General features: G+C 30.7%; 1 protein-coding gene across 1 annotated transcript; it reads left to right on the top strand.

Annotated features, from left to right (window-relative positions):
• Window positions 1–5,263: 5,263 nt before the first annotated feature.
• Window positions 5,264–9,650, top strand: LOC136227583 (soluble inorganic pyrophosphatase 6, chloroplastic). The gene is made up of 6 exons (XM_066016281.1): window positions 5,264–5,636; window positions 6,217–6,377; window positions 7,309–7,409; window positions 7,496–7,677; window positions 8,182–8,280; window positions 9,355–9,650. Exons 1-6 carry the CDS (start codon window positions 5,370–5,372, stop codon window positions 9,445–9,447), a joined length of 903 nt encoding a protein of 300 aa, XP_065872353.1. The 5' UTR covers window positions 5,264–5,369; the 3' UTR covers window positions 9,448–9,650.
• Window positions 9,651–11,253: the final 1,603 nt, after the last annotated feature.

Raw genomic sequence — 11,253 nt, 5'->3', positions numbered from 1 at the left:
ACTAATGAATGAATAATTCTATCACCTGTATCCGAAAAATGGTGTCTGCTTCTTTCTCAAAAGGGTATGCTTAAATAACTTTTTCTCCTCCATACTTTATTGGGGTGTTTGGTATTCTATTGGGATAGAGATAAGATTGGGGTGTTTGGTATTCTATTGGGATAGAGATAAGGATAAAGGTTGGGATAGAGATAAGGATAAATGGTTGGGATAAGGATAAAAATATGATAGTCTAGAATTATTATTCAATGGGATAGGGATAGGGATAAAATAATACATTTTACTATTTTAACCTTATTTAAACTATATAACATTAATTTGAGGGATAAGATGGACTTTTCCATCCTATTAAAATCGCAAGAGCTTATCCCACCTCCTTATACCACCCCCTCTTGGGTATAGGATTTGAGGGATAAGAGACTTATCCCTCATCTGTCTCACTTTTCTATCTCCCAAACAAACACAGGATAACTTATCTCGTGTTTTTTTATCCTTATCTCACCTCCTATATCCTTTCTAACAAACACCAAACACCCCGTATAGGTATCAAGAGGAAAACATTAAGCTTGAGTCCAGGGGGGCTATGAAACGAGGGGCGCCCGCCCAGGGCCCATAACGATAAGGGGCCCAAAAAAATTATTTTTATAGTGTATTTATAAAATATTTTATAGTGTATATATAAATACGGATACGAATATATAACATTAAAAGTAATTGGCTTAGTTGGTAGGAGGAATTATCTAATGATTTTATTTTTAGCTTGAGGTTGAGGGTTCGAACCCCCTTCTTCACATTTTTTTAATTACTTTCAAATATTTTTTTCTTCCACCACCTTATTTTATCAATATCAAATATATATATATATATATATATATTTCCATTTATTGAGGTTGAGAGTTCAAACCTCTTTCTACCAATTTTTTAAGGGTAAATTACATCCATGGCCACTGAACTTTACCCATTTTCACATTATGGCTACTGAACTTTATTTCTTCCCGATATGACCACTGAACTTTACACTTTTTAACACCGATGGCCACTCAATGCCTCAAAACAACCGTTGACATCTAAAAATAAAAATTTCAAAGCATTAATAATATTCTAAGCAACTTTAATTTTTGAAATTTTTCGTTTTGAGGCCATTTAAGTGTTGTTTGGTTAGGAGAGAGAAAGTGAATTTTTAGTGAGAGAAAGCTCCAAAAAAATATGATTTTCGAAAATAAAAAAATGTGGTTTCATGCTAAATGTCGTTCTGAACAACTTTAATTCTTGAATTTTTTCATTTTGAGGTCGTTAACGGTCATCACTATTATTATCTAATTTCAATTTTTTTTCTTAAATTTAAATGTCAATTCATTTCCAAAAAAAAATTAAATGTCAATATATATATATATATATATATATATATATATATATATATATATATATATATATTCAATATGAAAAATAATATAAGTGTTTACTTTTTGAAATTTTACATGACACATATACTTGATATTTTAGTACACAAATAATTCTAGTTAGTATACTCGTTACTACTGCACTACTAATTTAGCTTCCATATAGAAAATATTGCAATCTTAAATATAACGTTTACGAGTTGATGCAATTTCAAACCTAGTTGATTAAAAAATGAGTTTTTTTTATTAACATTAAAAATGAATTATTTCCATATTGAGTGACCAAAACGGTAGAGGTTGCAGTGAGGATAGAACAAGAAATTACACATAAAAGATCTCATTTTCGTCAATTAAGCTTGAAAATGTACCAATTGATAAACGTTAGGCTAAAAATTGCAATATTTTGTTTATGAATGATAATTGCTCTCTGCTAATAACCATATGACTAAATTAGTACCTTATTCCTTGTGATAAAAAAAAATATCATTCAGCTTCCAACTTAAAAATGTATATATAAGGGGTCCAAATTTATCATCTCGCCCCGGGCCTCTAAAATGTCAGGAACGGCCCTGCTTGAGTCCACACAACCTCAGTTTAATATTAAGCTGGTTGGGAACCATATGGAGCAATGAAAGCTTTACTTGCATTTGTTCCTGTGGATAGGCTTGATTATTGCTTGGTTGTTGCAAAAAAGGAACTATAATAAAATCATTGGGGGAGCTCATTTAATTGAAAGCCAATAATTTGCATATTGTTTGGATTCTAGAAATTGTTAAGACCTCATTGAAGAAATGATTAAATTAAGTGATAAATTACAGACTTTAGATTTGACCTAACCCGATTAGAAGAATCTAAAGCTTGTCAACAAACAATTGGAAATAGAAAGAAAGAAAATGGTTCCAAAAATTAACTTTAATTATCTATCAAACTTGAACCAGAATTTACATTGTCTTTAGCAGCTTCAAATTTATCATAAATGATCAGAAAACTGCATGCTTATGGTTAGAATTAGAAAATGAATTCAGTTCCTCGGTTTGATAAGGAAAAGAAACATTAATCAAATATATTTTCAGATACTGGTAGCGATACCTTGGTTCATCTCTGAGTAAAAATTAACAGAGCCACACGAAGAACCCAAATTGAAACTCTCAATTAATTGCATTGTGATAGAGAGCGACTGAGAAGAAAATCAAACTCAGCACTGGTATGTGATAGAATTTATACTGGTTTTTAGGATTAGGTATTGAAATGGATGGAAATTGCGATTATGGGTATGCATAGAGGGAGTCACCGAAAATGTAGCTAAGTAGTTGGAGAATATGAAGATGGATAGAGAGGGACGGAGTCGATTTTATCGAAACATTTAAAGAAGATATAGATGGATAGAGTTGTTTCCTATAATTTAGCTATACTCTGTGTGCCAAAAAATTTGAAAACGAAAATTAATAAATTCTACAAATTTAACAAAATGATATCTAAGCAAGCGTTCTATTATAGTGACACATCAGCCAATGATGCTCTATCTTGCTGTCATGTGTTTCTTTTTGTTCCAGCTTTTATAGAGATAATAGATTTAAACCCGTAAACCAAGAAACATCTTTACAAGTGCATGAAGATATAATATTTTGTGTTTATTTCGAGATAAATCATAGGAGAGAAAGTATCTATTCTCCATTTTTCGTTTTATTATATGTACCTAGTATGTATGTTATACAATATTCATATGATTAGGGTTGCAAATGGACGGGGTGGAGGTGAGGAATGTCTCCTCTATCCCTGTCAATATCTAGTTGGGGAAAATCCATCCTTGTTCCTGTTTATGAAATGAGAAAATATTGTTCTCCTTCCATATATGTGGGGATAGAGATTCTATAGAAATCTTCATTTTCCATTATTCAAATTCTAAATAGTATTTTTTAGTGAAATTTAAAATTTTAATGCATTATACAATTAATTAAATATAATCTATAAATTTTTATATAAATAGTACGTCAATCGTAATTAATAAGTAATATATCAATTTATCAAATATAAAAATAAATATTTAAAAATTTATATAAATATATTATTTTAAAAATTTGAGAATTCTGATATATTTAGAAAAGGATACCGTGGATAAAGATAGAGGTCTTGTCCTCGTTTTATTGCCATCTTTGGGGAAATTTTTATTTTCCATTTACATCCTATAAAAATAAATAGAATAAAGGTTAAATTTAACCATAATATTTTAAGTAAAGCACAGATTTAGCCATAAAATATGAAATGTGCAAACTTAACCATAACGTTTTCAAGTAACATCAATTTTAACGAGACACTATAAAAAAATTAAAAAACTGGTTGGACTGTTATTTAATTGTCATCAGATCTTCCAAATAAGTTTGTCGATAAATTGAAGCAGTTTCGTATATTTTTTGTTGGTTTTTTATAACTATATTAATAACACAGTAAATATTTTAGACAATTTGATAAAAAAAATTGATTAATTTACAGCAGATTAAGTTTTTAACATTTTAGAATAATTTTTGTAATTTTGTTAATAATATAGTAAAGGGTTAAGGTGTAAAAATACCCCTAACGTTTTGGGCCAAGAACAATTTTATCCCTAACGTCTAAAATTGTGCAATTTTACCCATAACGTTGGAAGCCAAGAGCAATTTTACCCATAACTTTAATAAATTGGGTCAATTTGAGAAATAATGCATCAAATTGTCTTCTCGTTCATGAATCTTGTCATCTACACTTCATACATGTGTCATTTTATCAGTAACAAATCACAAACATACATTGGGATGTGAAAAAAATATATACTGTCTTTTTGTACGAATAAGACAAAAAAAATCAAAAAATTCACCGAATTTATAAATATTACTCTCAAATTTTATTGTTAAATTATAAAAAACATGAAATCATTTTTTTAGAACGAATTGTTATGTAATTGGTGCATAATAATGAATAAAAATATCTGTATTTTATAATAGTGTCTGAAATTAACCTAATTTATTAACGTTAGAGGTAAAGTTACTATTGACTTCCAACGTTAGGGGTAAAATTCCACCATTTTAAACGTTAGAGGTAAAATTGCTCCGGATCTAAAATATTAAGAATATTTTTACACCTTAACTCTATATTAAATATTTTAGATATAATTAATATTTAAAAAAGTCTAAAATAACAGTTAAATACCAATCAAATAAATTTTTCTAAATTTGCACAACATAACTAAAATTGTAAACTTTAAAGTTAAATGTACACAAATTCATATTGCAATTCAGCCGAATAAATAAATTGAGATTCTCCGACTTTCATTTTCTAAAAGTATTTATACAAACATGGCCTAAGCCTCCGGGGTGGTCCCAAGTGAATCACCAACAAATAAAAATTAGGCCCTTATCTTTTATTATTTTAGTGCATTAAGTCTTTAATTTTTTATTTGGATACATTAAGTTCATGATTATTTATTTTTGGTTCTATTAAATCCTTACTTACTAAATTAGTAAGTTGTAGACATCTAATTCTATTAAAAAGACATTATTAATTTCATCTATATTTAAAATAAAAAAATATATTTTTTACAGTTTGAATTGAAGTTTTTAAAATTTTTCTATAACCAAATTATATATTCAAAACTGCTTTTAAATAGTGAAAAAATATAAATTTTGAATATATGTGCAATAAATAACACTCTATTGATTGAATTTTATGTTTAAAATTGATTTTTTTAGTCATTAAAGGTTTAATGTGACTAAAAATAAAAGATTAGAGGTTTAATATATCTAAATAAAGAAAAAAAGTGAAAGAATAGGGGTCTAACTGATGATTTGTGCCAATAAAAAAATACAAAAACGACGCAGCCTATCTGGACCAGAGTGGGTAGTTGTTTCTCTGTGTGGCTCTAAACTTCAAAAGAAGGCGAAACAATCAGAGATAGAGAGAATCGTTCACTCCTCGCTTCTGCTCAAACATCTGCAAATGGCGGCCGCCAGAGTGATGGCAGCAGCTGCGACCAACTCCGCCACCACGACGTCTTGCCTTCTCAAGAAACCATTTGGTTTGACTCAGAGGATTCACTTCAATACTGTCTGTTTCAATGGCAAAAAACATTTGTCTTTCTCCTCTTCTAGAAGATCTTTATTTACTTGTACCGCTATTCATAACCCTGAGCTCAAGATCAAGGAGGAAGGCCAGCCTGAGACCCTCGATTACCGCGTCTTCTTCCTCGATAACTCTGGGAAAAAGGTCGTTTTGTTTTTCACATCTCTGATTCTGTTTGGTTGATTGGGAAATGTGGGAATGGGAAGAAATTGAAGTGGTTGGGCCTTTGATGCTTTGATTTTGTTGATTCTATTGTAATTTTCTGTTGATAACTGAGTTATAGTAGCATATGCATTGTGGTTTTGCTATTGTCTCTGATTTTTCATGGATTGCATCTTTTTTCTAATTTGTTTGCTACAAATTGATGTGAGATTCAATGTTTGGGATTGGCTTGAGAATTTAAGATTTGAGAATTCCGGGGAAGGAAAAACAAGAAAGCTGCATAACAGTTTGATTTTGAGTGGTCATATGATTATTTTGAAGGGTTAGGTGTGATTTGGATTTCTTCTGCCATATATTTTTGTTAATTTTGTTGTTGATATGCATACAAGCCTTTTATGTTACTTAGGGGAGATAATACGAGGCAAATAAATAAAAAGCTTGATATGTGTATGACACATTGACACTGCCGTTGCACTTTTTTTAAAAGACTTATTTGAGATGCTAAAGCAATAGTTTCAACAACCTGTCATCTTTTTTAGCTGCTGAAATGTACTTATTGCAGGTTTCTCCATGGCATGACATACCGTTGCACTTGGGTGATGGCGCGTTCAACTTTATTGTTGAAATTCCTAAAGAATCAAGTGCAAAGATGGAGGTTGCTACTGATGAGCAATTCACTCCCATCAAACAGGACACAAAGAAGGGAAAACTTAGATACTATCCGTAAGTTCTGCTGTTGGATAATTAGTGAAATTTACCACGGGGAAAATCCTATTTTGTACGCAACATTAAAAGTGTCATGAATATTTATTGGTTGACAAATGGTGACTGTTGGCATTTGTTTTAATGTGCTATTCTGTGAAGCACGTAATAATTTTTCATCCTGATGTAGATTCTTGTATAACGCGAATGTTGTTTTCTTGCATTCAGAATAATGCACATTTATACTAAATGTGGTTTAATAGTCAATTGAGGCTGTGGTAGACCCCAACCACTTTTGCTATCCAATCTGTATCCCCTTTCCCCTCTTGTTGACCTCATACTGAAATATCTGTTGTACATGTCCTTTCACTATTCTCTTCTGTGTGGCTGAGAGACACAAGCATATGGGGCCTGGTTGCTTGCTTGTTACTATTTACTAACCCATTTTAGTAGAATGATCATTTCAGAGCTTGTGAAAAGTCCTGGGATATGATATATGCAACTGTTAGTTCAAAATCAAAACTGAGACAACAATAAATTATCTTTTTGTATTTTCTTTTGACGATTGGTGGGACCCCTCCCCGGACCCTTGTTTAGCGGGGACGCGTAGTGCACCGGGCCGCCCTTTACTCACTTGATACTGCATGTTTTACATTTTTCTTACATAGGCTTTTGTGGTACATAGGCTTTTGATCAATACATTAAGGTAGGATCTCAAATTTCCACCTTTAGTTAGCTTGTTTTAGTTTTTCATAATCTTAGTATTGTTATGACTTGATTATGCATTTTGTTCATGGCAGCTCATATAGTTGGATGTATTACTCCTGTCATGTAGTTTCCATTAGTTGAAATAGTACATTTGAACTCGAGGATCTGCATCCTGTATGTAAAATTCAGATCTCGGTTTATTTATACTTCATCATGTAATCCTTTGTTATTCCATTTGCTTCAGCTATAATATAAACTGGAATTACGGACTGCTTCCACAAACATGGGAAGATCCATCTTTGCCAAACCATGAAGTTGAAGGGGCGTTTGGAGATAATGATCCAGGTAAACTATCATAATTTGTTTCAACGTGTGGCTTTCCAGCACTGTAGCAACTTAATATAGTAACTTCAGTTTTTCTCTATTTGCAGTTGATGTTGTTGAGATTGGTGAAAGGCAGGGAAAGATTGGTGAAGTTCTAAAGGTCAAGCCTTTGGGTGCTTTAGCAATGATTGATGAAGGTGAACTTGACTGGAAAATTGTTGCTATCTCACTGGATGATCCACGTGCTTCTCTTGTAAATGACGTTGATGATGTGGAGAAACATTTCCCAGTATGCCTTCTTATCTTTGATTCATAATATTTATAATTTAACTAGTAGTGTTGAACCAACAAGAAAAGCTAAAGCCTGGTACCATAATTACCTGTAAAAGAGTATCTGTATTTATGATTTTTGTGCTGTCAAATGGTTGATTATGTTTGCAATAGAGTGGGTCTATGAAAACCTTTATCGATCATCTTAATTTAAATATACCGAGTAACTAATAGCTGCAAACATGAATATAGCAAGTAATGACGCGAAGTGGAAAGGACGGATGAGATGAGCTGCAATTAGTGGATGAAAATGTTTAATTTGTTAAGTTTGGTTGACTATTGGATCCATGTAGGTGCCAACCAATATGGTTTAAAATTACTTTGATGTAGAATTTGTGTGGACTCTGAATTAACATAAACAAAATGTTAATGTACTCGTACCAACACTATGATTATGGTAATAATCAAATTCGCTACTGTCAATAGCATTTGAGAATTAATTTATCTGGGTTTTTTTTTTCAGGGTACTCTCACTGCAATCAGGGACTGGTTTAGAGACTACAAGATTCCTGATGGTAAGCCTGCTAACAAGTTTGGTCTTGGCAACAAGGCAGCAAACAAGGTAAATTTTTCTTCAACCTTTTCACTGTTTTATAATTGACGCATTCGTTTCAGTTTTGATTCTTTTTTTCTTTATTACTTCTTGTGTCATGGACTTTGGTGTGAAGTGATATTATGCAAGCCTGAATGCATTTTTTGAGTGAAAAGAATTAGACAAATGATTTCTGGTTGCAGATTTTGATTTTCTCATGTTTGTATACACGCACGCTATCATGTTTCCCACAGTCCTATCCTAGAATTGGAAATAGTGGATGAGATCTTGTTTAGAGGGTGGTTTAGTAATAATAAGTGATGATATCTCAACTCAAATATTATAGTTCATATTCACTCTAATATAAAAATAAATAAATAAATAAATGAAAAAAGCATTTTGAGGTCTTGATATTTTTTATTTTTGTTGATCAAGTCCTTGACGTTACAATTTAACACATTAAACCCTTGACTCATTATAATTGAGCATATTAAGTCCATGATAACCAGAATAGTCAGTTTGAAACATAAAACTCGGTTAGTAGAGTATTATTTATTTCATTTGAATTTGAATTTTGCATTTTCCCCCCTATTTGATGTATTTATAAAGGAAGGCCTAAAGTACTTTTTGGCTCCTTATCCATCCAAAATGCTGGTTTTTGGCCGTATCTATTATTTGGTAACATGATCCTGATTTATTCAAAATGCTTATTTTCATCTCTTGACCTATTATTTGGTAACATTTCCCCATGGACCTATATAAAATTGGTTCTCAACCAGTGTGGATGGTTGAGATTTTACTAATTTTGGATAGGACAGGGGCAAATGTAATCAAATAGTAGGTAAGGAGACAAAGACTAACACTTTGGATAATTCAGAGGCCAAATGTTACCAAATAATATGTCAGTGACTAAATAATGCTTTATCCATAAAGAAACTATAAAAGCCTTATTCTGAAGCGTAAAAAATACCAATTTCAGGCGCAAATGAAATGTGACATTTTAACTGAATTAGATGTTCACGACTAACTAATTTGCAAATGAGATGCTTATTGGTATAGCTAATTAATGGAATGACCATTGTTTTTCTTCCATGTCATGAGCAGGATTATGCTCTGAAGGTGATTACAGAGACCAATGAATCTTGGGCTAAACTGGTGAAAAGAACTATTCCTGCCGGAGAGCTATCCCTCCTATAATGATGCCCAGGTTTCTACTTGCTAGAGTTTAGCCTTATGGAAATTGGATCCATCCTTTTGTATGATTTATTGAAAAACATTACAGTACTCTTTTCTTTCATAGCTTTAGAACATTATACATTTTGTGGTTGATTCTAAATTTCTAATAATTGCAATTTATGTTTATCAAAATAAAACTTATAATTGCATTTTCCTTTTCTTCATTTTTGTTTTTTTTTTTTTAGTTTTTTTGTTAGATATTATAATTAGCTTAAAGGTCTTTTAGTAATTTTACATATATCAGTACTATAAATACATGTATCTGTGATTGTTTTCAATAAGAAAGATTTCTGGATTTCTTCATTTCTCTGTTATACAATATTTTTTTCTTCATTTTTTGTTTATTTTGGGCAAGAAACAAAGAAGAGAAAAATCTCAAATTACATCCCCTTTGAACTGAAATTCAGTTTATAATCCATACTTAAAATTACATAATACTACATAGAAACCAGCTCAATATTTAACTGAAAAACAATATTCATCTAAGGTTTCGTTTGTTTCACATAATTATTTTACTCTTTTGAAACATTTTTTTTAATCTAAAAAAACTAAAACTAAGTACCTTTTCATTGTTTGATCAGAACATAAAAGTTAATTAAATAATTTATTTTATTGTTTGATCAGAACATAAAAGTTAATTAAATAATTTATTAAGAGATAAAATGTAAAAATACTTCTAATGTGGATAGTGAAGATCAATATTACTCATAATGTTGATCAGCTGGGTCAATTTCAAACATTACTGAAGAAATATTGATCTTCACTATCCACATTAGAAGTATTTTTACACTTTATCTCTTAATAAATTATTCTTCGAATTCAATTGTAACAACTTACTCCTCGAACTTGTCTAATTGTAATAATTTACCCCTTAAACTTGTCCAATTGTAAAATATCACCCCAAATTGCTGACATGGACTGCAATTGAAGAAACACGTGAAATGCAAAATCTGCAACGCTCATGGAGTGTGATAATCAGATCTTTGGTGTGATATGAATCCGAAGAAACGCTTTTACTATTGCTTCAAGTACGGGGTAAAAAAATTCCAAATTTGGGGTTATGTTTTACAATTGAACAAGTTTAAGGGGTAAGTTGTTACAATTGAAAGTTGAGGGGGATAGTTGCAACATTTGGACAAGTTCAGGGAGTTATTTGTGTATTAGGCCTTTGTAATCTATACTATATATAATTACGGAAACAGAGAGAAATGAGAAGAAGTGTTTTAGAGGTCTTTTTGATGAGTTGTCAACGTAGTAAAAAATCAGATTAAAAATATTTAATTAATTAAAAATAAATATTTAATTAATTAAAAATAACAAATTTATATTTATAATATATTAAATAATTACTACCCTATTAATTAAAATAATAAAAGAAAGCAAGAGTTACGGGAAGATGAAAAAACAAAAAGCAAAGGAAATCCAAAAGTCACAAATAAACTTCTATATAAAGCATGATTGATAGTATTCCACCATTATATTCATTGGTCACAATAGATAGTATTATGTTTCTGAAGGTAAATATTCGATTTTTTTTTATATGTTGTAGTTATTTTGTTCTCAATTATATTGTTGTTTTATTTTTATTAAACAATAATTGTTATAGTTTCATCTGTCAGATTCATTTCTGTTGTTACCCAGGTTCTATACCTCTCGCTATCTTATCCATGTTTTCTTTTTTATTTGTCTTTTTTTTCCAAACTGGTAGCTTCAATTGAAGAAATCCGACAGAAATAGAAGATGCATGAACAACTAAAACCGGAAAAC

Source organism: Euphorbia lathyris, chromosome 4 (genome assembly GCF_963576675.1).
Source record: "Euphorbia lathyris chromosome 4, ddEupLath1.1, whole genome shotgun sequence".
NCBI lineage: Eukaryota > Viridiplantae > Streptophyta > Magnoliopsida > Malpighiales > Euphorbiaceae > Euphorbia > Euphorbia lathyris.
This window is presented reverse-complemented; position numbering and strand designations above follow the sequence as displayed.

What these genes read in the sequence shown, in the direction of transcription:
- LOC136227583 (XM_066016281.1), top strand. Translation starts at nt 5,370, where the DNA reads ATGGCGGCCGCCAGAGTGATGGCAGCAGCTGCGACCAACTCCGCCACC. An exon ending in GTTTGGAGATAATGATCCAG is followed by an intron (nt 7,410 to 7,495) that starts GTAAACTATCAT and finishes CTCTATTTGCAG; the next exon opens with TTGATGTTGTTGAGATTGGT. An exon ending in GCAACAAGGCAGCAAACAAG is followed by an intron (nt 8,281 to 9,354) that starts GTAAATTTTTCT and finishes TGTCATGAGCAG; the next exon opens with GATTATGCTCTGAAGGTGAT.